This window comes from Argopecten irradians, chromosome 5 (genome assembly GCF_041381155.1).
Source record: "Argopecten irradians isolate NY chromosome 5, Ai_NY, whole genome shotgun sequence".
Lineage (NCBI taxonomy): Eukaryota > Metazoa > Mollusca > Bivalvia > Pectinida > Pectinidae > Argopecten > Argopecten irradians.
In genome coordinates, this window is record NC_091138.1 from 31,212,771 (window position 1) to 31,238,742 (window position 25,972).

Below are 25,972 nucleotides of genomic sequence, written 5' to 3' on the forward strand. Positions count from 1 at the left end.
GGATAAACATATACATTGTATACATTGTATTTTTAACTCATTCACCCCTAAAGATGCATTTAGATTCTTCTAAATCAAAGAGCAGACCAGTCTATTATAAAATGTCAGGGGTGAATGAGTTATTGTCAGTGGGCAATTAATCCAAAATTCACTTTATAACTCAGCATTTAATCAAATTCATGAGACACTAAAACTTAAATTATATCATTTTTTGTATCTACACATCAATTAATGAAAATTAAAGCGACGGAAAAGGAAAAACAAATTTGGAAGAAAATATACCTCTTTCTTGGCTTCCACTTCGACTGTATCCTGCTCAATTTTGATCATCAGTTTTTCTGTTTCTGCTGATGTTTTAATGAGCTCAGGCTGCAGTTCTCGCAGCTCCTGTTGCATAACGGCTACCTGTGAGGCAGCAAAGTCAAGCTTCTCCAAACCAACAAGATAACGGTTACGAAGGGTGCTGATCTCGTCACGCTTCAGACCCAGCAGAGCTTTAAATGTCATGATCAACTCTAGATAAGATGTAGGGGTTACATAGTTATGTCTCCTCAACTGCTCAAAGAAACTGAAACAAAGATTGACAGTAAATATAGAAAGACTCTCCATTTATTTACTGCATATGCTTAATAAAGACTTGAGCAGTGATTTTACCAAAACTCAAAGCCTGAACTTCTTATCAGTTTATCATTATAACTTTACATCATGTGATGTGGAAAAAAATCATTCAATTATTCAAGAAAGTAAGCAGATTTCATACTTTTAACCTGAATTGTATGTCCTTGTGTGGACAGACCTGAATTATCTGTCATTGTGTGGAATATAGTCCTGAATTGTCTGTGTGTGGAATGAAGACCTGAATTGTCTGTGTGTGGAATGTAGTCCTGAATTGTCTGTGTGTGGAATGTAGTCCTGACTTGTCTGTGTGTGAAATGTTATCCTGAATTGTCTGTGTGTGGAATGAAGACCTGAATTGTCTTTGTGCGGAATACAGTCCTGAATTGTCTGTGTGTGGAATGTAGTCCTGACTTGTCTGTGTGTGGAATGAAGACCTGAATTGTCTGTGTGTGGAATGAAGACCTGAATTGTCTTTGTGCGGAATACAGTCCTAAATTGTCTGTGTGTGGAATGTAGTCCTGACTTGTCTGTGTGTGGAATGTAGTCCTAAATTGTCTGTGTGTGGAATGTGTGAATTGTGTATTTTCTTTCCTCTTGCTTGTTTTATTACCTTGTTGATAATTGATGGACACTTTCATGGAAGTGTTTACACATGACTACACATGCCTTGCGCATATGATCCTCTAGCTCAACGTCCTCCAGGAATTTATTAGCCACCATTTCCAGGGCATCAGACGGCCAGGGCTAGAATAGACCACCAACAATTAATGTTCATGCCTTTCTACCCTCAAACCAAAATCAATTACACCATCCTTCATGATCAAGTGTACAATTACTTTTTCTAATGTATGCCAATTAAGAAATGTTGACCCTGAGCAGTAGCTCCTCTATAGGTTTGATTGTATCAAAAATGAGATTATGCCACTATTGACCAATCAAATGCTTTTCCTGATTTCAACTTAACATTGTTGTTGTTAGCTAAACAATGCCTTAGCCTTTGACCATACTATTGGTAGCAAAGCCTCTGCAGTCAACAGGATTCTTGTAGACAGAGCTACATACCTGGAACCAATCTATGGTACAACAATTGATGAGGGAGGGAAACATCCTCAGTCTGTTTCTGAAAGCATCACCAATTGGACTCATTGCCAGTACGATATGCAAGTTCTGCATCACCTTCTCAATGAAGTAGTTATACATGGCCAGAGGGGTAGAATCCATCTTCTTTCCCTATATAACAAAGAATGAAAATTTTAATAACCTGCAGATGCTTTCAAAGCATAGCGTTGGGAAAAAAATGCAAAAAGTTATAAATCAAAGCTTGCATTGATTATTTTTAATTGGGTTTCACAACTTACCTCAGTCCTAGCAACAGCTTGCATTTTCTCTATGAGCTCGGCCTTCTCGTCTGAAGCAAACAGGTTGGGTACATCTCCAGTGTTCAGGATCATACTAATATCCTCCATGAAGGACTCATCTTTGATTTGTGTGTCGGCAAACAGGAAAGTGATGGGCTTGTTCTCACAACCTGCCTTCAACAGAAGCTGGAACAGCGAAACAATCATGATTATAAGGCAAGAAGTCTTATTTACCTGGTAGTAGAAAATAAAACAATAATAAATTGCCATAGCAACACATTTGAAAATCTGGATTTATTTTCACGAATTTTACAATTAAGATAAATTTGCGAAAGTTTGTCTCCATGAATGGATTTTTCCACAAGTTTTGCACTTTTCTATTCAAAGGTATTCCATTCAATCTTACATTTGCAAAACTTGATTTTCACGAATGGATTTTTCCACAAGTTTTGCACTTTTCTATTCAAAGGTATTCCATTCAATCTTACATTTGCAAAACTTGATTTTCACGAAAACGGTTTGAAACAGAAATCACGGAATTTAGTTGCCACAAAAGTTGTTCACAGTTAGTAAATATGAAACATAAAAAATATGTTGTGTTTCAATTGGATTCCTCAAACAGTTGAGATTACTTGAAGTTTTTATATCACAGTTACATTTGATTCCTTCTATGATGATAGAAATATCACCGTAGACAATTGTAGTTAAGAAGCGTTATATTATCATTTATTTTGATCCCACCTTTTTGATGTCCTCTCTCCACTCATTGTTTGAGTAATTCTTGGTGATTTCAATCATAAAAATATCGTAATCAGCCATGAAGGTGGCAAGTTTAGCTGCACTCTGTCTGCCGCTACCTCCAATTCCTGTTGAATAACCAATCAATGAATCATCAATAACCAATAATCAATAACACATACAAACCACACTTCTAGATTACAACTGTAAGTGAAATTTTCTTCTTATATCAAAAGTCAAATTAAAGCATATTTTTGACACATAAACAGAAACAATTGTCTTCATGAAAAGTTCTTAATTAAAAGTCATTTGATCAACTTAAGGAATACACCACACTGACTCAACTGATTTGATGTTGACTTGAATCATTCCGAAGTAGAAGCTTTTTTACCAGTTAAACAGTTACAGCTGATATTGGTTTGAGACTTGATGATCTCATTTATTGATCAGTTGCCTTGAATCGTATGCATTGATTTCTTACAATAATAATAATATCTGTTATAAAATGGAGGCTTCTTATGACCTTGTGATTGAAAAGTTTTTTATGACCTTGTGATTGAAAAGTTTTTGATCAATTGAATTTCAGCTGACAAAACACATGAAAATTCATTACTCACAAAAATATTGCTAACAGCATAGTATCATATGAAAATTAATTGCTCACAATTTTTTTTCATCACATAATATATATAATATAATGAAAGTATGACTCATTCCCCCCCCCCCGAAATTTTGTAATTGACTGGTCTAAATTTGATTTTGAAAAGTCTAAATGTGTATTCAGGGGTGAATTAGTAAAAAATTTAAGCCCTGACGTGACTTACCGACTAAGAGAGCATTTCCACTGTCCTGTAACAGGACTCTGCTTACACGGGAGATGTGTTCAATGGCAAACTTGAACATTACAAGATGCATGGGTGCCTTACTGATCATGTTGTACTCATCCAAATAACTACACAAAGTAAAAGTGACGGTGAAATGGGGACACAGTGAAGCATTCAGTGGCACAACAACATCTCATTACCAACAATATACCGCAAATATCAATATCTTAGTGGGCAATTATTTTAGCAGTTTCCACATTGAAGCATTACTGTATAGTTGCTTATATTCATGAGGGTTTTGATTTTGCTAAATATGCAGAACCATCCAAAATCGTGAAATTTAATACCAGGCAAAATTTATCAAAATCATGGTTTTGCGTATTAGAGTCTGTCATAAAAATGGGACTTTAAAAAGCTAGAAGGATAATTCGTGAAAATAAACCCCCACAAATCGGTCAAAAACAGTAAATTGCAAACTATACAGTATTCAACACATATTTACTATAAAATTATAATCACATTGAAATTTGCATACTACGGAAAATTCCACTTATTTATACAGGGTATTTTTCACAAAATCATTTTATATGAAGTGGTAGAACTATCTAAATAAAGTATTTTCCTGATGAAAGCACTTAAATTCCGGCTGAAAGCACTCAGAAAGATTCAACTGATAAGTTTCTGTAAGTAGCAAATTTGGTTAAATGCTTAACTACATCAAGTTTAAGCTGACCTTCTCATATCAGGTAAAGCATTCATTTTAGCTAGCTAAAATACATAAATTCCCAATTTCCTATCAAGCTATTGTAGACATAAAACTAAGAACCTAATAGTAATTTACTAATTGCATCTCATCTTAAACTATATCTACAGCTTCCCCTTAATCCAAAATATTAAATCTGTGAACAAAGGATTTCAAATTTAAACAATATTTAATACAAACAAAAAAGACAATATTATTTAAAAATAAAGATTGAATAAAAATGAAATAAAAACCTCAGAATTCAAAGCTTGTTTCTAAATCAAATGCTAACAATCATATTACTATGGCAATAACATGGCTACAGAACTAAAAAATCTCATTGTTGTAGAACTCATAGGGGGAAAACACAGTACATGCCATGCAATACCACATAACATCCCATGACAACATGCAGGGAAAAAACCAACCTCTTGATGTATTCTAAAATACTTGTTCTATGATTCAACTTCTCAGTGAAATTCATCACTTTTCAATGAAGAAATAAATACATGTATTGTAACAATATTTTGTTGCTGAAAAAACTACAATAAACAATACCTAAGTAACATTGAAAAAATCAAATTAACTCATTCACCCATATACATTTATAATGTATTGAGTTTACATTAACACTTACTATTCCATCATGGATGAAAGCTGCTTGAAGTCGGAGATCTCATCATAAATTTTGTTTTCCTGAATCATGAAGTCACCGAAAAAGAGATTTCTGATGTTGTCATCTTTTACTGTTCCGCTCTGTGACAAATGGCCGAGGAGCTTGTCAATATTGGTCTTGAAATGGTTGGAACACTGCTCCTTCACAATGTTGAAGAACATCTCACTGTGGTAAAAACACATGTCTTTTAATTGACAAAAAAAATATATACTTCTTATCTTAGAACAGAAATTCATTTTTTTCAGGATATTGCAAAATCATATTTACACAGTACACAGAGTTATGATAATTTTATGAATATATGTGAACAAATACAATATTATTAATGTGAACATATACAATATAATATTCAATAATGAAATATAAGTAGGATAATCATAAAAAATGGAGTTAAAATATACATAAATTTCTTTCTGAACATGATATAAATATCAAACAGAATAATAAAATTATGCTAAATCGTGTCCATCAAGTATATATATATTTTTTTAATTTCAGATTATGAGTTGATATTATCCAATCATACACCTTACCGATCTTCATTGTCAATTAGACGATCGTAGAACACCCTGTACACTTCATGTATCCACAGACGGAACAGTTTATCAGTCTCGTCCATGTTGGTATGGGGTACTAACAATACTCCACGAATCACACGAGCAAAATCTCGCAAGTTGAACACGTAGTGACTCTTAGATGGTGTTGGAAGGAAGTTCTGAATAGCAGATTTATATACGCCCATTGTTGCTGCTACAACCAGCTGTAAAAAAAAAACCCAGAAAATTACCAATAAGTAATTTAAGGAGTGCTTCCTTCTCTAATAAATGGGTGAAGATAGCTTAATTATCATATAACTCACAAAAAAATCACTTGTTACATGGCACAAAATTTTGCACTAAGCCTTTGAATATATGTATGCAAGCTTATCTATTCACAAACATATTTCTGAATTTAAAATTTTGCATCTTTATGAATACTGTATACCATGAAATATTTGTGGGTACTTTTTTTTTGTGGTTTGGAGTGCTCAAATAATTTTGTGGGTAGAAATATGATATGCTTAGCAGTGGAAACAACAAGAACAAAAATATATCAATCACAATTTGTTGTTTTCATATTTGTGGTTCGAAAGAAAAAAAAATTCATATGTTATACAGTAATATATGATTTGATGAAAGATTATCAAGAAAGGACAATGATGACAAAACAAATATGGACATTATCAAGGTAATTAAGAGTTTAATTCACATCAATGACTCCTTCTGTTAACTACTAAGGCTGTATATCATAACTGGATTTATAGATCCTTTCAAATGTCAATAGATAACATCTGATACTTACACATCTGTAAACAGATTCACAACTAACTGAAATACAAACCTTGCCATTTCTGACAAAAGCTCCATCAAAGCCTCGTCCAAAATGCCAGTCAGTAATATTGGTAAATATCCTGGTCATAGTGTTGTCATCAAACTCATCGATTGATGTGATATTTAGATGACGTGTGAACCGACTGGTGATGTCATTACGGCCTCCTCCAGGGGGTCCCATGGCCGCCACAAACAGCTTTGAAGAAAACAGATAACTTTGAGACCACGGTGAAAGTAATGTGACATGGTAGAAGTCGTCTTTAAAATGTGGTCAAATATCAAAATGTGTCCTTGAAATCTTTCTTACATGTAGTATTTGTGATTTCAAGAATTTTTATATAATAGGCATACCAAAAATAATCAAAATACTTGTCATACTTGTCAATAAAAATGTTAACTGTGAAAAAGGGAAAATATCTAATTAACCAGATCATGACTGCTTGGTTTTTTTCTTGCAATATTCACAGGGTTAAAAATCTGCGAAAAAAGTTACATGCAAAAACATATTTTCCTGATATACAGTGATATCTTATGAAATCATCCAGCGTGAATTTTGAAGAGAGAGTCTTACCACATCGGTGAGGAAGACTTTGGTTGTGTCCTTCCTATCGTACCAATGACCGTGGTCAAGCCATTGTCGTAGTAACTCAATAGGAGGCTGTGCTCCATACTTCTCCTTGCCAGGCATATTCAAGTCATCAACAAACACCACTGACTTCTTCCCCATAGGAGGACCAAAAACACCTTTCCTTCGCCTGATCAATGAATAATCAAATTTTATATTTCATGTGTCCCTAACCAAGTTGAAGGCTGTTAGTCTAAGTCATTGTTCTAGCTCAAAGATCATGAAACAATCTTAAGTCTAAAATAGTCTTAAGTTTAGACTTATATAGCCAATCATAAATGATGTTACAAAAAATTACGCCATTTTTGATTGTCTAAGTAAAAACTTCAGTCTAAGACTGTTTCATGATCCTGGTGGCACCGTTAGCTAAGAAAGTAAACTTAACTTTACACATAACGATTATTCTAATAATGGATACTGTTTATTAATGTTGCTTTTGTTAAAACTTTGTTTTTGGCTTCAAATTTAATCATGAAGCGGTGTAATTTCTCAAAAAGTCTTGGTGATAATGATGAATTCAACATGATTGTTGTATTAAGACTTCATCATCAAATGGATAATCAAACGGGATTTGAATTTCTAGTTTAAATTAACATGAAAATGAATAACTTACAAAATATAAGTGATTTGCAGTATATTATATGTCTTCAATAAAAACAAAATCACAATGAAACCCACCTGTCAAGCTTAGACATAACAATATCCTGTGTCTGATTGGCTGAAGTTCTAGCTGAGAAGTTAATGCAGTTAGCCACGTACCTGTAATTAAGCAACAGGAAAGATTTAGAAGTCTTCCTCATATAGTTAAAAACATGATTCATTCAATGTAACCTAGCTGATAAATCTAAAATGTTGGTCATCTGAAGAAAGTATAAGTTATAACTAGAAGTTATTGGCTATTGTTAAAGAATCAAATCAACATTTCACACATTTTAGTCTTTGAAAACGTCACTGACTCCTTTAAAAAATCAAAATTATAAATCTTATTTTCCTCTGATCAGTATGCTTAATATACATAATATATAGAATACATCAAATTTTATACACTTAATTTGTGAATGGTTATTTGCATTTACTTACACATCTTTAGGTAGACTGAGGAGATAGTTGTTGGTGATGGCAGATTTACCAGTACCAGTTGGACCAATAAACAGCATAGCTTGCTCGTGCTTGAGATATGTCTCGAGGAAAAATGACTGCCGTGCTGTCTCAGACGTGGGTACAGTAATCTCGCTCACCTAGAAATAGAGTAATATGGTTTAATGGTTAAAGATGATACTGTCAATATTCTTTTCTAATAGTATTTTGCATTGATATTCTTGTGTTCATACCATATTCGACCCACTATGTGCAAAGGGTACTTAAAAAATGAGGGTGTTTAAAAATTGAATACCAAATCTGGACTATTACTTTTCATAATTTATTTTGCACAATTAGTCAACTTGCAAAAGAAATCATATCGACCCACTATGTGCCCAGGGTACTTAAAAAATGAGGGTGTTTAAAAAGACCAAATCTGGACTATTACTTTTCATAATTTATTTTGCACAATTAGTCAACTTGCAAAAGAAATCATATAGATAGACTACTGATGTCATAGTTTTAGTCTATTTGAATCAGGGCGAGTGAACTTGTGCCCTTAAAATAGAAAAGGCACTTACATGGGCAGGGGCACTTATTAGATTGAATTCTATATAAAATTACACAATAAAAAGGCCTGTGTTTTATTTTGAGGTCCAGAACACTGCCTTCAGAAAATAAAAAGGCCTGTGTTTTATTTTGAGGTCCAGAACACTGCCTTCAGAAAATAGAAGCCTACCTTGGCATCATTAGGAATGGTCATAGAAGCACGGTCAATGGTGTCCAGCCAGTCGACCCAGTTTCCACTGCCCTTCTTCTCAAAACAGAAATCGTAGATGGTGGCCCTCTCTGGAATCATGTTACTCTGAAAACAGAACAACCCGTTTAAAATCAAACATCACATAATGTCTTTACCTTTGTTACGTTTGTCTTGTGACTATGGTGGGCTGTGCCCTAATTGAGACACATTAGTACAAAGACATACTTACGTTCTGCTGCCAATGTCATTATAAGCATTTCAACAATTTCTTTGTCAGACTTAACAACAAATGATCACTGAGAAGATATACCTTTGTGATCTTGATGCTCTTTGGTTTGGGATGGTCTGCATCAGTGCCACTTAGGATGTTTCTGAAGTACTGATCAAACTTCTTTCTGCTGTCCCCTGTGAGGGTGCCGCCAACGGTCCAGATCAGGGAAAACACAAACAGACCTTGTAGCCAGAAGGTAATCTGAAATATAGTCAAATGATGGGTAAATAGTCACAAGGTAATCTAAAATATAGTCAAATAATGAGTAAATAATTACAAAGTTATCTGAAATATAGCCAAATAATGAGTGAAAATCTCACACTATTCTAAAATATAGTCAAATAATGAGTGAATTATTAAGAAGTTATGTGAAATATAGTCAAATAATGAGTGAAAATCTCACAGTATTCTAAAATATAGTCAAATAATGAGTGAATAATCAGAAGTAATCTGAAATAAAGTAAGATAGTGAGTAATTTATAAACAGTCACGGAGTAAGTTGAAAATTAATACAGATAGCCAGTAACTAAACTCTGAATAACTTTTGAGTTAACATTCATAACAAAAGTTAAAATTTAATGAAAGAATGCAAGCGTTATATATTAGCAAGTCATTAAACGACAACTCCCGATGAAATCACTTCCCCTGTTACTCAATGTGATAAGGAGTATTACCTGCTGATTGGACAGAATGTCCCGAGAATTTTCCTCTCCTTCTACTGGCGGGTTGTTGACTGAGTCTGCAATTTCATCCAACAGACATGTGTACAATCTCATCAGTGACTGTACTAGATGCATATCTGATGTTTGTAGAAACAGTTTACACTGTTTGTTGATGAAATACAGACAAGGCTCAATGAGCCATTCAAACAAGTCATTCACAAGATCTTTGTTTTCTTGCGACAGTTTTTCTGGAAGTTCATGCTGCATGTATGAGTCCTTGAAAGGCCGCCAGCCCATCTGATGAGGCTCGAGGTAGATCATACCACATCTACTGACAGTGGCAGGGGAAGCTTGCTCCAGATCGGCAGGCTCAAAGATCAGGTTCATCTTGTTGCTCATCTGAATAATCTCTCCGCTCATCAGACACAACTGTGGGAAAGTTCAAAACCAACTATTAGTTAATCTTGTATTGGTAATAGATTATTTCTAAGAGATAAAAATAAAGTATCATTTAACAAATCTTATTGTTACCATTTGATTAACTCATTCACCCCTAAAAATTCATTATGGGCTGGTCTAGTCTTTGATTTAGAAGAGTCTAAATGTGTCTTCAGGAGTGAATGAACTAAATCAAAATTTACCTGCTATTCAGTGATTTTGTGCGGACAATACTTTGCATAAAATTTTCTGAATGACATAAATTATAAATGCATCTTTTGTGTTGATGATAATGGAAATGTAGGGCTGATAGAAATTATATAAAATTTAATGAAATCCTAGCTGTAAAAATTAAGTGGTTGTCTTGATGAACTAGTGTGATTTATCAAACTTCATTTCACAAACCTATGAGACTTGTATTGCAAAATCTCAGAAAAAAAATCAAACTTATTATAATAATATTTAATTAATATTATCACATAATCCGCCTGATATCAAGTGATTTCACCCGTATTATATTTTTGCATATGTCACTAGTGTAATATGACCTGGAGCGATTTTCATTGGCTGGAAATTCATTGTGACGTCAGACAGAAAAAATAAAATGACGTTGGGAAAAATGATGTCACCTCTGGATTACAAGGACGGCGGGAAAAAATAGCAGCATCTGTTGGATTTTCGGAATACAGTCTGACGTGAAATTCTTTGTTATGTAGGCATTTGCATAGGCATATGTGATAAAAAGTATCTTACATTTGTGTTCATTTCATATGAGATTTTATGAAACTCGTCCTGAAGTTTTAATTTTTGCTCACCAAGGCTCGAAAAAATAAAAACTTCTCACACTTGTTTCATAAAATCTCATATGAAATGAACACTCATTTAAGATCCTATATGTATTATATGAACTAATTACCACAGTCGTTTAAAGTCTCACCTTCTTGTTATCATCCAGTACAGTGTTCATGTTCTCGATCCAGACAGCGTCCACGGGGCCGTCAAAGAGAATCCACTTCCTGTCTGTGTTGGGATTACTGGCATATTCTCTAAAGGTGTTGGCCAGAACACCTGTATAGATACAAATACAAAATGATTGCTAAGTTTAGTTGGTGAGTTAACTCAATGTTGTCGGTTGTTTTTTGTTTTGTGGGTTTTTTTTGTTTTTTTTTTGTGTGGGTTTTTTTATTGAATTTTAGTGGAAAATCAAACCAAAGATATGTCTCTGAACTTTTCATTAGAGAACATGTCAAATACTATTTTGAATGAAAATTATTCAGTGTCATTCTAAATGGCACAACCACATCAGCAAAGACCATTTCATTCCTCAGTGAACATGCTGAAGCCAAGAACTAGATATTCACAATGAATGAGGTCCATAGCCATATTGAATAACAAAACACTGGTGCTGATAAATAAATAAGATATAAGTTGTCAATTGATATCAAAAACAAAAAAAAGAAGATAAATTAACAAACAGCATAAAATGACACCAAATTTATAATAATCTGAGCTTTACCGTCTGTCCATTCATGAGACACAGGGTCAAAGCAGCCATACAGTTGGCCCATAGTAATGGCCTTTGGGTTGATAATTCTGTACACTGTTTTGAACTCGTCAAATGCCCCAATAGCTTGAAGGTCACACAGGGCCCCGGCTAGAACCTGCCAGCCTTTGGTCTTTCCGCCAAGAGGCTCTCCAACCACCATCAAACCGTGTCGCACAAGGATCATTTCATAGATCTGGGAATGAAATATACTCGAGTATGAATTCAGTTTTACAAGCCACTTGCTCTCAGATCCAGATAGTATCAAACTAGAACCAGAGCAAACCCCAGAAATAAAGCCACAAAAAAAAAAAAAAGTATAAATTTTGATAAACAAGTAAAGTCAATCTTAGGATTCAATCTACAAATTAAAATCTCTATTGAACCAGCAAAAAAAAAACATATCAAAGTTGCAGGAGGAAAATCGAAACACATTAACATATCCTTACAAAATATAAATATCACATTTATTTTAATTTAATATTAGAATTTCACTTTTTACTAAAAACTTTATAATAACAAGAAAAATCAATCTCTTTCTATCATCTTAATCGTTTTTTTTTCTATCTGTTATTTCATGTGCGTTACCTGTATAATCTTCTCCAAGAACCAGGGGACGGTTTGTAACTTCATCTTCTCTGTGTTTTCTTTCAGAGCATCCATAAAGGGGCCGTAATCAGGCTTTGGACATTCAACACCGGGGAACAAGTCAGAAATAATACCCTCAAACAGGGGCACGTCCTGTAAACAAAATAGTATGGCATTTCAATTTTGAAAAATTTTACCAAAAAGTGCAAAATCAGCAACATCATATTTTTCATAGTCTTTTAGGAAATTGTTAGGTTGAAGTAGTTAAAAGAAAAACTAGAGTGTATGATATTAAAAGAAATCATCAGCACTCGCAGCCTATATTTAGCATGACTTGAATATGCTAACCAGCTGTCAATGGTTCATGCAAAATGTCAAACATCTCGCCCATACATACTTTAGCACAGTGGCCCATTTTCAATGCCAAAAGGCATGGCAAAAATGTAAAAATGACAGAAGAGATGCCTAAAGCCAAGCTGTTAAGGTAGAAACTGACCTGGGCCAAAAACTTGGGCAGATTAACATCCATGATAGCTTTGAGAAGGAGAATGGCTTCATCCTGGTCTAGGTATTTTAGCTTTAGGTTTCCAGCTGCGGTGAGGACAGATTTCACAGCCCTCATTCCGTAATCATAATGGTGCTGAGACGACAACTGCTCAGAACAGAGTTTGTATGTTGCCACAATTTTGTTGGCAAGACTGGAAAAAGATGTCAAGGTTTTAGTTTTAAAATCACAATTTTACAACAAATTTTAATTTAAAGCTATATTATTTACAGAAAATTGCAATAACACAAATGCTGACCAATGATTCTAGTAAATGCATTTCGATTTTGAAGTAATTTTAGAAGGTTATAGACAGAAGTATTTACTTAATATCATGACATGGAAGTGATCTCAATTTTTAAATTTTTGCTCCATAAGATTTTTTTTCAATTTTATTAATAAAATAAAATAAAATTTGCACACTCATTACAATTCTTTCTTGTATGAGAGATTACCTTCTAGCATTGACAAAGCCCATGGAGTATAAAGAGATCTCGCCAATCATTCCGTAGTCGGGGACCATCATAGCCACAGTTCGGAACAACACCTGTAATAGAGGTTTCACATTAAAATATAGACTTGGTCTTCTAAATCCTTAACATGTGTGGAGATATGTACTTATAAAATGATTTACAACTCAGTAACTTTACCAAGTTTTGATCAAAGATTATGAGATGAAAGTTATTACAGACAACATACTGTTCATACTGTTCAAACTTATATAACACCAAGATGAATTAATTTATTTTAAATGTTTACCAACTGTCTGTCATGTAGGAATAGACTCGAAACACCCAATTTAATCAAAACATTTCAATGCACTACATGTTCTTCTGTACAAAATTCACACAAAAATTTCTCTCTCACCTCACTCAAATCCTCATTCACAAATACCTTTAAGTTCTCAAAAGTAATAACAAATGCAGAATAACTAAAATCAAATACATTCGTAAAATTGTACCAATGATAAAACTATTGATTGTCTTTTCTAATCACCTTCAGGTTGTCAGGTAACTCCTGTCGTCCAGCGTACCCAGGGTTCATGGTGATGAACATTGTACAGGTAGGATTCAGTGATAGCTCAGTTCCCTCAAATATGAAGCGTTTCAGTTGAGCAGCAATAGCATTCTGAATACTGGCAATCTGTTGAGCCACTACAGACAACACCTCTAGTTCAATACGGTTGAACTCGTCGAAGCAAGCCCATGCACCAGCCTGGGCCAAACCCTTGAAGAATTTCCCCATAGCTTTGAAGTCCAAGCCATCAGAGCAGTTGAACACCACACACTGAAAAATGTTAGTAAAATTGTCATAAAAACTCTTTTATCATTTACAACATTTTGTGATCCTGGGGGTAGAATATCTCTATCCTTCATATCCACATATGAAAAAGGGTTTTTTTTCTCTCATACCTCAACAATCTAATACGATTTTACAATTATATTATCACATCATTTTGTAATAAGTTAGAAGAAAACCATGACTGCAAATTAATTCTCCATACAGAAAAATTATAATGTGATATTTTCAACACAAATCTCATTATTTACATTTTTAAACAGTAAAACCAGCCTAGCTACTAGTTTATGTAATACAACATCAGACGACATGAGTGTATTGCAAGGGATAAACCAGTATTACACCTGTACATATGAAGGAAATGTATGTTACCACTGTACCACTTGACAATGTCTACCTATCGTAGCTTTACTAAAATCATTCTACAGTTACTGGATTAGTGTACAGTTATACTAACTACTGACCTGTTTTGCCACAGCTTTGGCCAAATCTTTGCAGGTCTCTGTTTTTCCTGTTCCTGCTGGTCCCTCTGGGGCACCTCCAAGGTTCAGCTTCAGAGCTCCCATTAATGTTCTGGAAACACAAGTGTCATGTCCATATTTGAAACACTTTATTTTATCTGCTTTAATGATTTTGAACTGTTGTTGACAAAATAATAGTAAAATTGAATCTTGTCAACATGCTCTTGACCCTACTGTTGACATCATTTCACTATCATCTTTTCCATTTTACTCATTACGTTCTTCAGACAAAGCTGTTTAAATCAGAGCAAATATCTGGCCCGATGATCATGTTCAATGCTGTAAATATGATTTGAGTTAAAGAAATAAATATTTTCAAAATGATGACAGATTAATATACTAACTGTGTGTGATTAACCAAAACTGCATATGATATCTCAGAATAAAAAAAACTTTGTATATAATCCTATAGAAATTCAAAGAACAGGTGGAAATCGTGTGAATTCAGTATACATACCTGTAACATCTGTCTGTGAGTGGTGTGATCACAAGACGCCCACTGTTGCCCAGGTACTCGTAGCCGTAGGCCGTGTCAGTGGTGATCATCCGTACGATCACATCATCTTTATCCCAGTAGTAACGTAACTGAGCCAGCCAATCAAAATCATTCGGGCTGGAAACATTGTCCTCGGCTAGCTTTGCCACAACATCTCGAGCTGAAAGAAAATAAAAGAAGCATTAGTTATTTCTGACAAAGAAGTTGAATTTTCAACAGGTATACAGTCAAAATACTAGAGGAATTAATTCTGTAAAATACATTTAACTTGATTGAATATTTTAACATTTTAATAATAAACATACTTAAACATCACACTAATAATAAAACTGGTATAGATGTCATTAAGTGACAGGACTAGAATGTTTTTTACCATATAAAATTTCTGTGACCACACCAACATTCTGAGAAACCACAAAAATATCCTCACTGCAAACATTACCAGCTATACAGTATATTGTTTAAGTCTTACCATGTACATCTATGACAGTGAGAGCACCAAGTGTGACTCTGTGCCCTGTCTCCAATTTGCCTCTCACAAGTTGTACAATGTCAGCGATCTGATCGTTACATTTGAGATGATATTTCTGTAATGCAGAAATAATAAGTTTGAGACAACCAACAAATATCAAGTAAACAATACAGTTATATAAACTTATTATTGTGGGAAGTTTGATCAAAATCTCTTAAATATAGTGATAACCATATGTCATCTGCTTGTTGCAGAGTACAACAAAATTAAGCATCCAGAATGTTGACAACCACACTTACACAGAGGCAAACAAAGCTTAACCATGATATCACAAATGGTTACAGCATTCATTCATGTACACAAAATCATTAAAATAAAACTCAATTTAATGTATTCAGGTTTTCACTGACAAAAGTTTTACTGATAAACAGGTTTTCTCTCACTGACAAAGTTTCACTGATGCACAGATTTCTCTGACAAAGTTTCACTGATAAATAGACATAAGATACAATCTTACCTTCAGTCCTCCTTGCTCCAACATAGCCTCGGACACCTCTGATGTCCAGTAGATTGACGACACACAAATAACCACCTGTCCTGCCCACTCTAGCACCCAATTATTTCTGGATGTGGTTTTGTATGCCTCCAAAGACTCTATGATGACTTTCCTTAGACTGCTAATCATGACATCTTCAACTTGTAGCAACCATTTCTCAACCATACCCTGTAGAATGGAAATGTCAATACAGGTACAAAATATTCCAACTCATTGACCCATGAAGATTCATAATGGACTATTCCAGTCTTGGAATAAGAAGAGTTCAAACAGGTCTTTAGGGGGATAATGAGTTAATAAATGATATCACAATGAATTTGTGACACAGAACAATAGTCATGGCAGATGATCTAGAAAGAATCTGAATGCTTCATTTAGTTCAATCCATATTTGAATGCAACAATACCTTTGCTTTTGCAGGGATGATTTTGGTGTTGAAGGGAACAGTTTCATTCTCTGATGAAATCATTCCAAGGATTTCTTGGGTCTCTGAGAAGTCCAAACGACTGATGCCCTCGAAACATTTCTTCAAATGAGGCTGCACTCTCAATGGATCCTTGGTCTCGGACAGGATTTCTAACAACTCGTCATTGGACAAGAAGAAAAACCTGGAGAGAAAAACAAACATGTGACATAGAAAAATAAAGTCATTTATAACAGATCTATACAACATCAATCCATCAGAGTAGAGAAGATATTGGTTCTTATCCAAGAAAAAAAACAATCCTCATTTCACAAGCAAAATTTAATAAGCATTAAGTAAACATAACTCATGGCCTAAAAGGCAAACTTGCTTAATTTAAATTATTCATGCTTTGGATGAAATCTGTTTTGCTTTGAAAAGAAACTAAGAGCATTAAATTTTGTTAAATGATATTCCATGTACCTTGGGAAGTAAAGACGTTTTTTCTCCAGGTAAGCATTCAGTCCCTTCTGGATTTCTTCCAGTAGACGGTTTGATTCTCGCAATCGTCCCAACATATTGTTCTGGCCAGTAGCTACAAGACAGTGGTTGTCCTTGATAGCCTCACCCATCACATCTCTCCAAATATTGTCCACAATGCCAAATTTGCGGCCTTCTTCAGGCATCTGGGCCAGAATATCCTCAGAACTGAAGATGGGCTCCAAATAGAGCCAAGTGGCTTGGCACTGGAAACCAAATGCGTAGTATTAATTTAACATAATATAAAGAGATAATCTTAATAACTGATTGTATAGGGATTCCAATTTTCATGTCGGCCATTTTCTTTAATTCATTTAATGATAAGACAAAATGGAAATATATCCTCTCATAGTTGTATTGTGTATTTTCATTTAATTCTTTAATGCATTAAAACTGAAACGCAAAAAATAACCATTTTTATGGTATAATGTTCAAATGTCATGACTGCAAAATCTAGCACTTATCTATGCTGGGTTCTGTCACTAAATCTAAATACACCTTTAAAGAAAAGAAAGCAGCAAAATTTATACTTTAATGGAACAACGCTTGCCATACCTTCAGCCACTCATCAAGGATGTCTTGCATCGTGACAAGTTTCTCCTCCCATTCTCTCATTTCAGTCTCAAATGGCTTGATGAAAGGTGAGCCCCTCATTGTCTGGGATTTAACGATATGGTCGTCAAGTAGCACCTGGATTTCATCTGGAGCGGTGAGGATGCACACACCCTGGAAACAAAGACACACATTAATGTCTAAATATTAAATAAATATTGTTGTTCTTATGTAGCCTTTCATAAAACAACTGAAACAGAGTTTATACCACAAATCAAAAGAGCAGGAAATTGAGGGTAAATATCAATATTTAGAAGAGGGATTTTCAGACCAATCCATCAATGAAGCATTTTCAGAATCCCTGGGACTAAGACATTTCAGACTCCACCAATGAATTATTTTCAGATTCTACACTATTTGGTTCGTTATTGAGGGACTATTTACTGACCAAAATATCTGTTATCATAATAAAAGGGTTAAAGCTTCAAGATATTGGAGAATATTTTGTTTAAATTCACTCATTTCATAATAAATATGCACAGCTTGAGTAATGTCTTGATATCGCAGATCTTACTGTTTCTCTGTACGGAATGAGCTCAAAGCACTGGTCCTTCCACTCAAACTTCATCTTCTCCAGAGCCTTTTCTAGAGAGTGTTCCTTAGCTGCGGCAGCTCCTATCTCCTCCAGTCTGTAACAAATAGATAAGCAACTTTAATATTGACTTTAACAACTTATTTCTCTCATAATACACTTTAAGTTACATTTTATTTGATTGGTAATTGTGGCTGAACAAACTAGAACTGTCGCCTGAGTGGACGACTAATATCCCTCGCTGCACACATTTTGTAATAACTCCAGTAAAAGGGGATATTGCAGAACCCTACATAATTTACTCAACTTCTCTTTATGTCATGGTTCTGTCTACCAAACATAATCAAAATCTGTCAAGTAGTTCAGGAGGAGTTTGCCAGACAAAGTCGTATCTACCAAACTCAAGGAATCCAAGCCACTTACTTCTGGAGGTGTTTGCTGAGGCCATATTCCAGCATGTTACTGAGGGAAGTTTCTGGCTGAGGTTTCAGATCAAATCCAACAATCTTGCTCATCTGTGCAAAAAAAAAAAAAAACGTTTTATCCACAAAATTGTCCTTGAATAAAACATTTTTTATGACATTCAAATCATAATTTGATTTGATTATATTTCAATTCAACAAAAATGTATTAATGGTTACATTATTGTTTTTGAGGTTTAATTTCATCAAATTGTGAAACTAAAAACATTATCATCAATTCCCACTCACCAGCACAGTTAACTATAAATTACTAAAAAGTTTAACATCTTAACAGTTGCAATTGTTTAACATAAAGAACAACTAATAAAACAATCTTATTATGTTGTATAAGATGAACAAATTAAATTGAGTATATATAAGGTAAAACTGAACCGACTTACCGACTCCCAGTGACGATCACGTATACCAGGGTTACAGATTGTCTGTAGAATAGGAAGATGCTGTTTGAATTTATCAATCTTGTTTTTCGTGTTGTCAGCAATTCTCCTTGGTCCAGCTTGGTCATTGAATGATTTGGTCAGCTTGTACATGGTTCTCCACATGTCTGATACCTCTTGTTCAATCTCCTCGGCATTCAAGCCCTGGAAAGCACCTGTCAACACAGACCATATCTGTTGTTTTACTCCCCAGGAAATTAAATATGAACATTTTCATATGTTGCTGTTAATGCTTTTGTGGATCTGGCTCCAGTTTCTTGGGAAAAAAACCCACTGACTAGTCAAAACTTAAGTCACTTCCCATTTTTTTTCCTAATGTCTAAGTCCCAGAGTCATTTAAGGACATGCAAGTTTTAGGGGAAGATGTGAAACCAGAGGTACTTGAGAAAACTCAACCTATGGACATTTTATGGTAACTGTGGACAGTTTGTGGCAAATTCTCAATGAAAGTGCAACCATATAAATATGAATAGTGATATAATGTTAGAACACCTCGACTGCCTGGCCACCAAGGCATCCAAATCTTGTGTAAACTATATCAAAATAAAAATGCTAGCAAAATCTCATATTAAATTCAGAAGACTTTTTGAGTTTTTTTAATTATAACCTATAGGATAATTATACATTATACTTCATTTTTGAAAACAGACAAGATCACTTTACCAGTAAGCCACTTCTCGTGTTTCTGATGGAAGGTGTATGCAGTGTTCCATAGTTTTTCATATGGTTCCTTGGCGGTGAACATGGTTTTCAGTTGAGGGAATTCGCTGGTCTCCCATTCGAGCAGACGTTCTTCCTCATTGATGCCTTCCAGCTCCTCGCGGGCAGATTCCAAGTTGGTAGTGAGAGCTGCTAGCTGTTCAGTGTTGGTTCTCATGGCTTCCTCACTTAAGAACTGTAAGTAACACATTTCCCATAAAGCAATATATGTTTCATTTACATATACATATATCTTATAAGATGCAGAGCTTCAAAGCACACGCTAATTTACTATACATGATTGCAATTGAAGGGTATTTTACGTCTTTGCGGATTACAGAGTTACCTCCCCTATGAGTAGGTATATATGCATTAGGATGTCATAATTTTGTGAGAGAAATCCACATCGTTTTCTCTAAACTCTATAATGTTTCGCTCACAAAAACTGGCGTCACAATTAATACCTACCAGCAAGGGCAAATAACTCTGTAATATGCAAATACAGAATACACTCAAACTAATTGCTTGTGAACTCAAAGTCGACAGAATCACACTCTCACTGAGTTATCTGAGTGTCTGAGTAGAATTTATTTAAATGTATGGAGAGACTTTCCGAATCTTGAATTAAAATAAACTGCTAATGAGCCTTAAAACTTTATTAAATAAAGGCTTAATACGGGATATTTGATTTTAGGTTGGAAAGGTTAACAAATAATTAGGATGTAATAGGAATAAAAATGTTATGTACCTCCTTCTTCCTGAATGACTCGACTTCCTTAACCATGTCATTGAGTTTTTCTTCATAGGCCTGAGTTCTTCTCTTCAGCTCATCCTCAATGTGGTCCCTCTTGTTGACAATTCTCGACTGAGACAACTCAAACACAGACTTGATATGATCCGGCCACAGGAACACAAGGCTGTTCAACTTGGTATCCTCCACTTCATAAACAAAAGGTTATAGTGTAATTAACAAACAACAACAACACTTGTTTATTATATACTTTACTTATAGTGAAATCAACAAGATCTATAGATATTGAGATATCTTATTCAACATGATAAAAAAAGATAGAAAGGGAAGATTTTAAAAGATATCAAATCAAGATTGGGGTTGACTGAAATCAAGAAAAGTTCATGATATGAAGACTTGTTTTAATCATTATAAGGAAATTTTAAAAGTTATGGGTTACTAAATAACCTGATGATATGGAAAAATACTCAACTTAATTTACTCAAATCAAGAAATTCATAAACATTTAATCAATGGAAGCTTGGAGTATACATGATTTAGACAAAAGGTACATACATGGGAATATAGCATAGTCTAACAGGAACATAAGACGGCTTGTAGCATCTTCTATCTCATCCTTCAGTTTGTACACGGTTACATCTGACGACTAGATAAATAAAGAAAATCATGATTATGCAAACTTCAGAAAAAATAAAAAATAAAGCAAAAACAAACAAAAAACATCATTTACAAACTAACTAAGTTTTTAACTTAAATCAGTGAGACATAAAAAGGATTAAAAAGTATTCATTGAAAAGTATTTATTTTTAACATTGGAATCTTTGATTGGAATGAAAAAAAAAATGAGTCGTCTCTATTTATACTAATCTTTACAATAAATCATCAATAATTATTTTATGTACAGATATTATCAGATAACAATATGTTTATAACTGTTATAGCACTGACCGTTTTCAGGTACTCTTGGGTATCCACCAGTTCTTTGGTTGTCTCTGGAATCTCACTGACCTTGTCAGCCATCTCATCATACCGCTTACAGATTCTGTAATCATCATTTATAGAAAACAATGAAAGGGAATTGAAGAAAAGTACAACAAGTTTTTTTGTTTTGTTTTTTAAAGTGCTCCAGTTTATCTCAGTTTTATAAGCTGATTCTATATAATTAGTTATGAATAAATAATAATAACTATAGTCTTCACTGATAATCCTATACTTTGACAATTTGTCTCTAGCTACTCTAAATCACAAGCCTACCAGTAATGTCTCATAATGTCGGTCAATAGCTAGTAGACCTGTGTCTTACTAGCAGTCAATGACTTGTTTCCCACCTTCCTGCGAATATGACGTCTCAAATTCATGTCAAAAAATGATATCACAATCACCAGAAGGTGGGACTATAATCAATGGTAAATCATACTTTACCCACATCATTTTTAGATCTCGAAACCACAATATTAACCCTATGGTATCTAGCCAAGTCACCCATCACTAGACAACTAAGACATTTTGATAGTCAACGTCTGCTCTCGAGACAGATATTGGCGACCTACCCTCTGTTGAGCTCCCTGTTCTCGTCCACTTGGTGAGTGACCAATTTCTCTTTGAGCCTCATTGCCCGGGCGCCCAGATCATTGTTGAGGTTGACACAGTCCAAACAGAACATGCTTAGTGGCACAGTGATACGCAGCAGGCTGATCTCATCCTTCAGGTCCTGGAAACTGATGATTTTCTGCGGCAAAATAAAAGAAATTATCACTATTCTGCTTTTCACAAATTTATCGTACTAGTTTATAGTACATGATAAGATGCTAAAAAGATAACTTGATAATGCATCTATCCCACTTCAAACAAAATATTCTTTCATAATAAGTAGGTATACCTTTTTGAAAGCCTCAATGGAGTGCTTTTCCCGAAGGAAGGATGCTACGTCCTGTTCTGCCTTGTTGTCCAGCAGGTCAGAGTACTTTTTGTAGGTGTTCAGGTATCTAGTAAAAATAGAAAAAAAAAAAGAAAAATGAATACCATCCACAAAAGTCATTTTATGATCTCCCGAACCATCATCATAACCTAAACTAGAAATGTCTCTAAGGCATATATATAAAATGCCCCTATACTATAAGAAATCTGGATTTAATATAACAGGACACAATGGAATGGCATGCAATATGACTGGACAGATGCAAAAAGTAAGGAACACAAAATCAAGACCTGATAGAATAAGAGTCAACACTATATGCCAACCCCATTCCATTACAGGAACACATGATGAAGTCAAATTACACTCTCAATAGCAGAAAGAGTTGTACAATCCCATCATATGGAACAATTGCATGAACAATTCTATCATTGTACTTTCTTCTTTGTGCCATATGTAGGAGAAATCCAAAAGGTCCCTCGGGGAGAAAAATGATATATAATTTGTCAATACCAGAATGGAGGTTATCACAAGCTACTGGTATATACATGAATAAGTTGACTTTGAAGCCAAATTAAAAACATGTCCTCACCATATAACACCAACACATTGTTTAACATTCTCTTATAATGCCCCAGCTGTAAAGAACAAGTATGGAGCGGAAAGTTTAGACAATGACTTACTTCTGTGGTCCCGTAGTATTGATTTTGAAGATGTCCATGGCCTTGTCTACATAGTCTGTGACAAGCGTTTCCTCAATCTTTACACTCCTCAGGAGCAGTCTCTGTGCACGCATATCTGGGAACAACTCGCATTCCACCTAAATAACACAAAAACACATCAAACATACTTCAAATAATCATGACAGCTTTTCTTTTGTAAAATGAAATCTGAATCCACAACAACTTAAAGATAAAAAGATTTTGACATAATCTATCACTGTCAAAGATTCTATTTTGGTTTGTTTACTTTTACATCCTATTAGCAGCCAGGGCTATGTAAGGATGTGCAAGGTTTGATGGTGGAGTTCCCAGAGAAAAACCACCAACCTGTGGTCAGTACCTGGCAACTGCTCCACAAGGGATTGAACTTGCAACCTAGAGGTGGAGGGCTTGTAATAATATGTGGAGCAACTACGGCCACAACCAACACACTAAACAAGTTGAGATGATAAGGTACATCTAAGATAGGCTAGCTTACATGCCAGAAGTATGCATTTTTATCTGTTCAAATAGGTTCCAATGACTAGCTTGGCATTGATGAAAAAAGGTAACTGTTAACCTACTTATTTTAGCATGACATTAAAATGTGTGTATTTTTGGGTGATTAGCAACATAGAAAATTAAGCTAATTCAGCACAGATACAGTCATTGTGGAAAAACGTTATCTAAATCACAAAACTAAATCCCTGTAAAAACGTTTTTATACATGGTAACATGAAATTAACTTGTTCTCTGAAGTCAAAATAAATCAGTTAAAATAAACCTACCCTAGTGAGGCCTTCACCACTGGCAATGATTTCTGAGAAACATCTGAGAATGATGTCTCTAATCTCCCTAAATGGAGGATCAAACTGAATCCTTGGTTCATCAACTCGCAGTTTGATAATCATTACTTGGTCCATCACGTACTGGAGCTCGTCAAAAGTGTCACCAAAATCATTCCCTCCCTATAAAACATTATAACATATCTATATTCCTGCATACACATGAAATAATTTGGTGTGATTTGCGACTTGACAATTGAGAATGTTCTCATTACCGGTACAATGAAAACCAATACATGTATATGCTTTGTGAAACTGTTATTCAACTGTTTATAAAGTGAACTCCACAAATAATAAGACTGAGCAGACTATCACTTTTTCCTAATTACAGCCAATATTTGTTATAGACGATTGATTTAGGAATTTAGCATTCAGGTTATATTAATTCTCTTCAAAGCAGCTATTTTGTTATAAACAATCTATTTAAAATTATTTGCAATCTATCAGGATGGACATGGGCAATTAACCTCGTGACCCCCTATGTCACCTCCACACCAAACCCATACCATTTTATATGGGCATACCTAAGCATTGCTTCTTTTATTAAATAATCAGCTCACTTCAACATATCCCATAACCAAAGTATATGATTCTTGAAATAGAAGCCATACAGATAAAATAATACCTTGAAAAAGAAAAGGGCCGACATACAAAATTCAAAAAACATTTAAGTTCCCTTTAGTAACAGTTGGGGACTTAAAGGGTCTAGAGAGACATATTTGTTTACCTTGTGAGTTTCAAAAAACTCGAGGAAGTCGATGAGCGAATTGATGACCATGGAGCGTAGCTGTATTGACATGAGAGCTGCGACACAGGCAAAGAACTCCTCCACTAACTGAGTGGAGTCTGTGTCGTTGGGAGGCACCAGGTCCTGCCAAAGGTCGTTCTTGTCCACAAATATCTTGGCGCAAGTTGGTATCCAGCTGAAAACAAGACCAGCTTATCACCACAAGTTCATACAACAGTCACAACTATTTGATAAACAGTGCACAAATTTCAAATATTCCAACAAAACAACAGGCATATTTAAGACTACCAAGAAATTTTTGATGAATAAATAAATATGAATTCTGTTAACCTTGCAACTTTCTTTTGCATGCTATTTCATTTTGCTGTTTTTGCAATGATAGTATATTTAAGAAAGGTTATCAAATTAAAATCCAGAAAATTTGCGAGGAAAATTTTCACTCTGCTAATAAATTTAATAGTTGCGACCTTGTTTTGAAATGAAAATCAAGAAGCTACAAAAAAACACTTTGTTCCATTAACGAGTAAGTATTATCGACAATGACCTTTATTTGGACATTGGTATTGTCTGCCTATTAGTGTCACCGCCAGAAGGAAAAATGTGCCTTAAATTTTTTTGCGGTCACATGATCAAATCAACATTTTCTTCCACATACCCAGAAGAGTTCCTTGTATCCTGGAATTGGCGTATCAAAATTAGCTGGTTTATATCAGAAAAATTTGCGTCACCTGATACTAAGCCTGAAGAGTAGCATTAATTCAATTACCTTTTACGAAGAACTTCATGTGCCTCCCAGCACTGTTTCTTTACAAGAGACTCAAACTCATTAGGTAGAAGCGGAAGGTCTGCCTCTCTCAATTCCTTCAGGTTCACAAATCTCAGATGGCTAAACCTTTAGTAACAAGTAAATATTCCATATTTCTAAATATCCAAACAAAAAAATGCTGTTTATTACATATGTCTATATTGAGGTTAGAGAACTAAAAACAAAATAGATTTAATCAGATTATAAAGACGTGATCCTTATAGTAAAATTTTACATACAAAGAAAATAATTTTGTGAGCATTTGGAGTATTTGTGTTAAGTTTACTCAAACATTAATTGTGAAAATTTTTGTTGGGATTA

General features: G+C 34.5%; 1 protein-coding gene across 2 annotated transcripts in view; it reads right to left on the reverse strand.

The window, feature by feature from the left end:
* Positions 1–25,972, reverse strand: part of LOC138323518 (dynein axonemal heavy chain 3-like) — a 55,996-nt gene that overhangs the window by 20,063 nt on the left and 9,961 nt on the right. For both annotated transcript variants that reach the window (XM_069268172.1, XM_069268171.1), the window contains exons 9-49: positions 25,613–25,738; positions 24,826–25,021; positions 24,042–24,221; positions 23,236–23,372; positions 22,517–22,622; positions 22,188–22,366; positions 21,586–21,679; positions 21,193–21,283; positions 20,635–20,825; positions 19,851–20,082; positions 19,131–19,342; positions 18,692–18,783; positions 18,251–18,365; positions 17,680–17,850; positions 17,068–17,330; positions 16,588–16,789; positions 16,143–16,349; positions 15,626–15,740; positions 15,115–15,313; positions 14,601–14,709; positions 13,834–14,124; positions 13,293–13,384; positions 12,790–12,991; positions 12,294–12,446; positions 11,679–11,901; positions 11,100–11,230; positions 9,737–10,153; positions 9,102–9,263; positions 8,771–8,896; positions 8,032–8,189; positions 7,630–7,710; positions 6,898–7,081; positions 6,337–6,522; positions 5,490–5,716; positions 4,918–5,121; positions 3,539–3,666; positions 2,718–2,842; positions 1,977–2,162; positions 1,681–1,848; positions 1,229–1,362; positions 283–568 (exon numbers count right to left, since the gene is read on the reverse strand). In XM_069268172.1, coding sequence (XP_069124273.1) covers positions 283–568; positions 1,229–1,362; positions 1,681–1,848; positions 1,977–2,162; positions 2,718–2,842; positions 3,539–3,666; positions 4,918–5,121; positions 5,490–5,716; positions 6,337–6,522; positions 6,898–7,081; positions 7,630–7,710; positions 8,032–8,189; positions 8,771–8,896; positions 9,102–9,263; positions 9,737–10,153; positions 11,100–11,230; positions 11,679–11,901; positions 12,294–12,446; positions 12,790–12,991; positions 13,293–13,384; positions 13,834–14,124; positions 14,601–14,709; positions 15,115–15,313; positions 15,626–15,740; positions 16,143–16,349; positions 16,588–16,789; positions 17,068–17,330; positions 17,680–17,850; positions 18,251–18,365; positions 18,692–18,783; positions 19,131–19,342; positions 19,851–20,082; positions 20,635–20,825; positions 21,193–21,283; positions 21,586–21,679; positions 22,188–22,366; positions 22,517–22,622; positions 23,236–23,372; positions 24,042–24,221; positions 24,826–25,021; positions 25,613–25,738 — 7,081 coding nt within the window. The remainder of the gene's footprint in view (positions 1–282; positions 569–1,228; positions 1,363–1,680; positions 1,849–1,976; positions 2,163–2,717; positions 2,843–3,538; positions 3,667–4,917; positions 5,122–5,489; positions 5,717–6,336; positions 6,523–6,897; positions 7,082–7,629; positions 7,711–8,031; positions 8,190–8,770; positions 8,897–9,101; positions 9,264–9,736; positions 10,154–11,099; positions 11,231–11,678; positions 11,902–12,293; positions 12,447–12,789; positions 12,992–13,292; positions 13,385–13,833; positions 14,125–14,600; positions 14,710–15,114; positions 15,314–15,625; positions 15,741–16,142; positions 16,350–16,587; positions 16,790–17,067; positions 17,331–17,679; positions 17,851–18,250; positions 18,366–18,691; positions 18,784–19,130; positions 19,343–19,850; positions 20,083–20,634; positions 20,826–21,192; positions 21,284–21,585; positions 21,680–22,187; positions 22,367–22,516; positions 22,623–23,235; positions 23,373–24,041; positions 24,222–24,825; positions 25,022–25,612; positions 25,739–25,972) is intronic.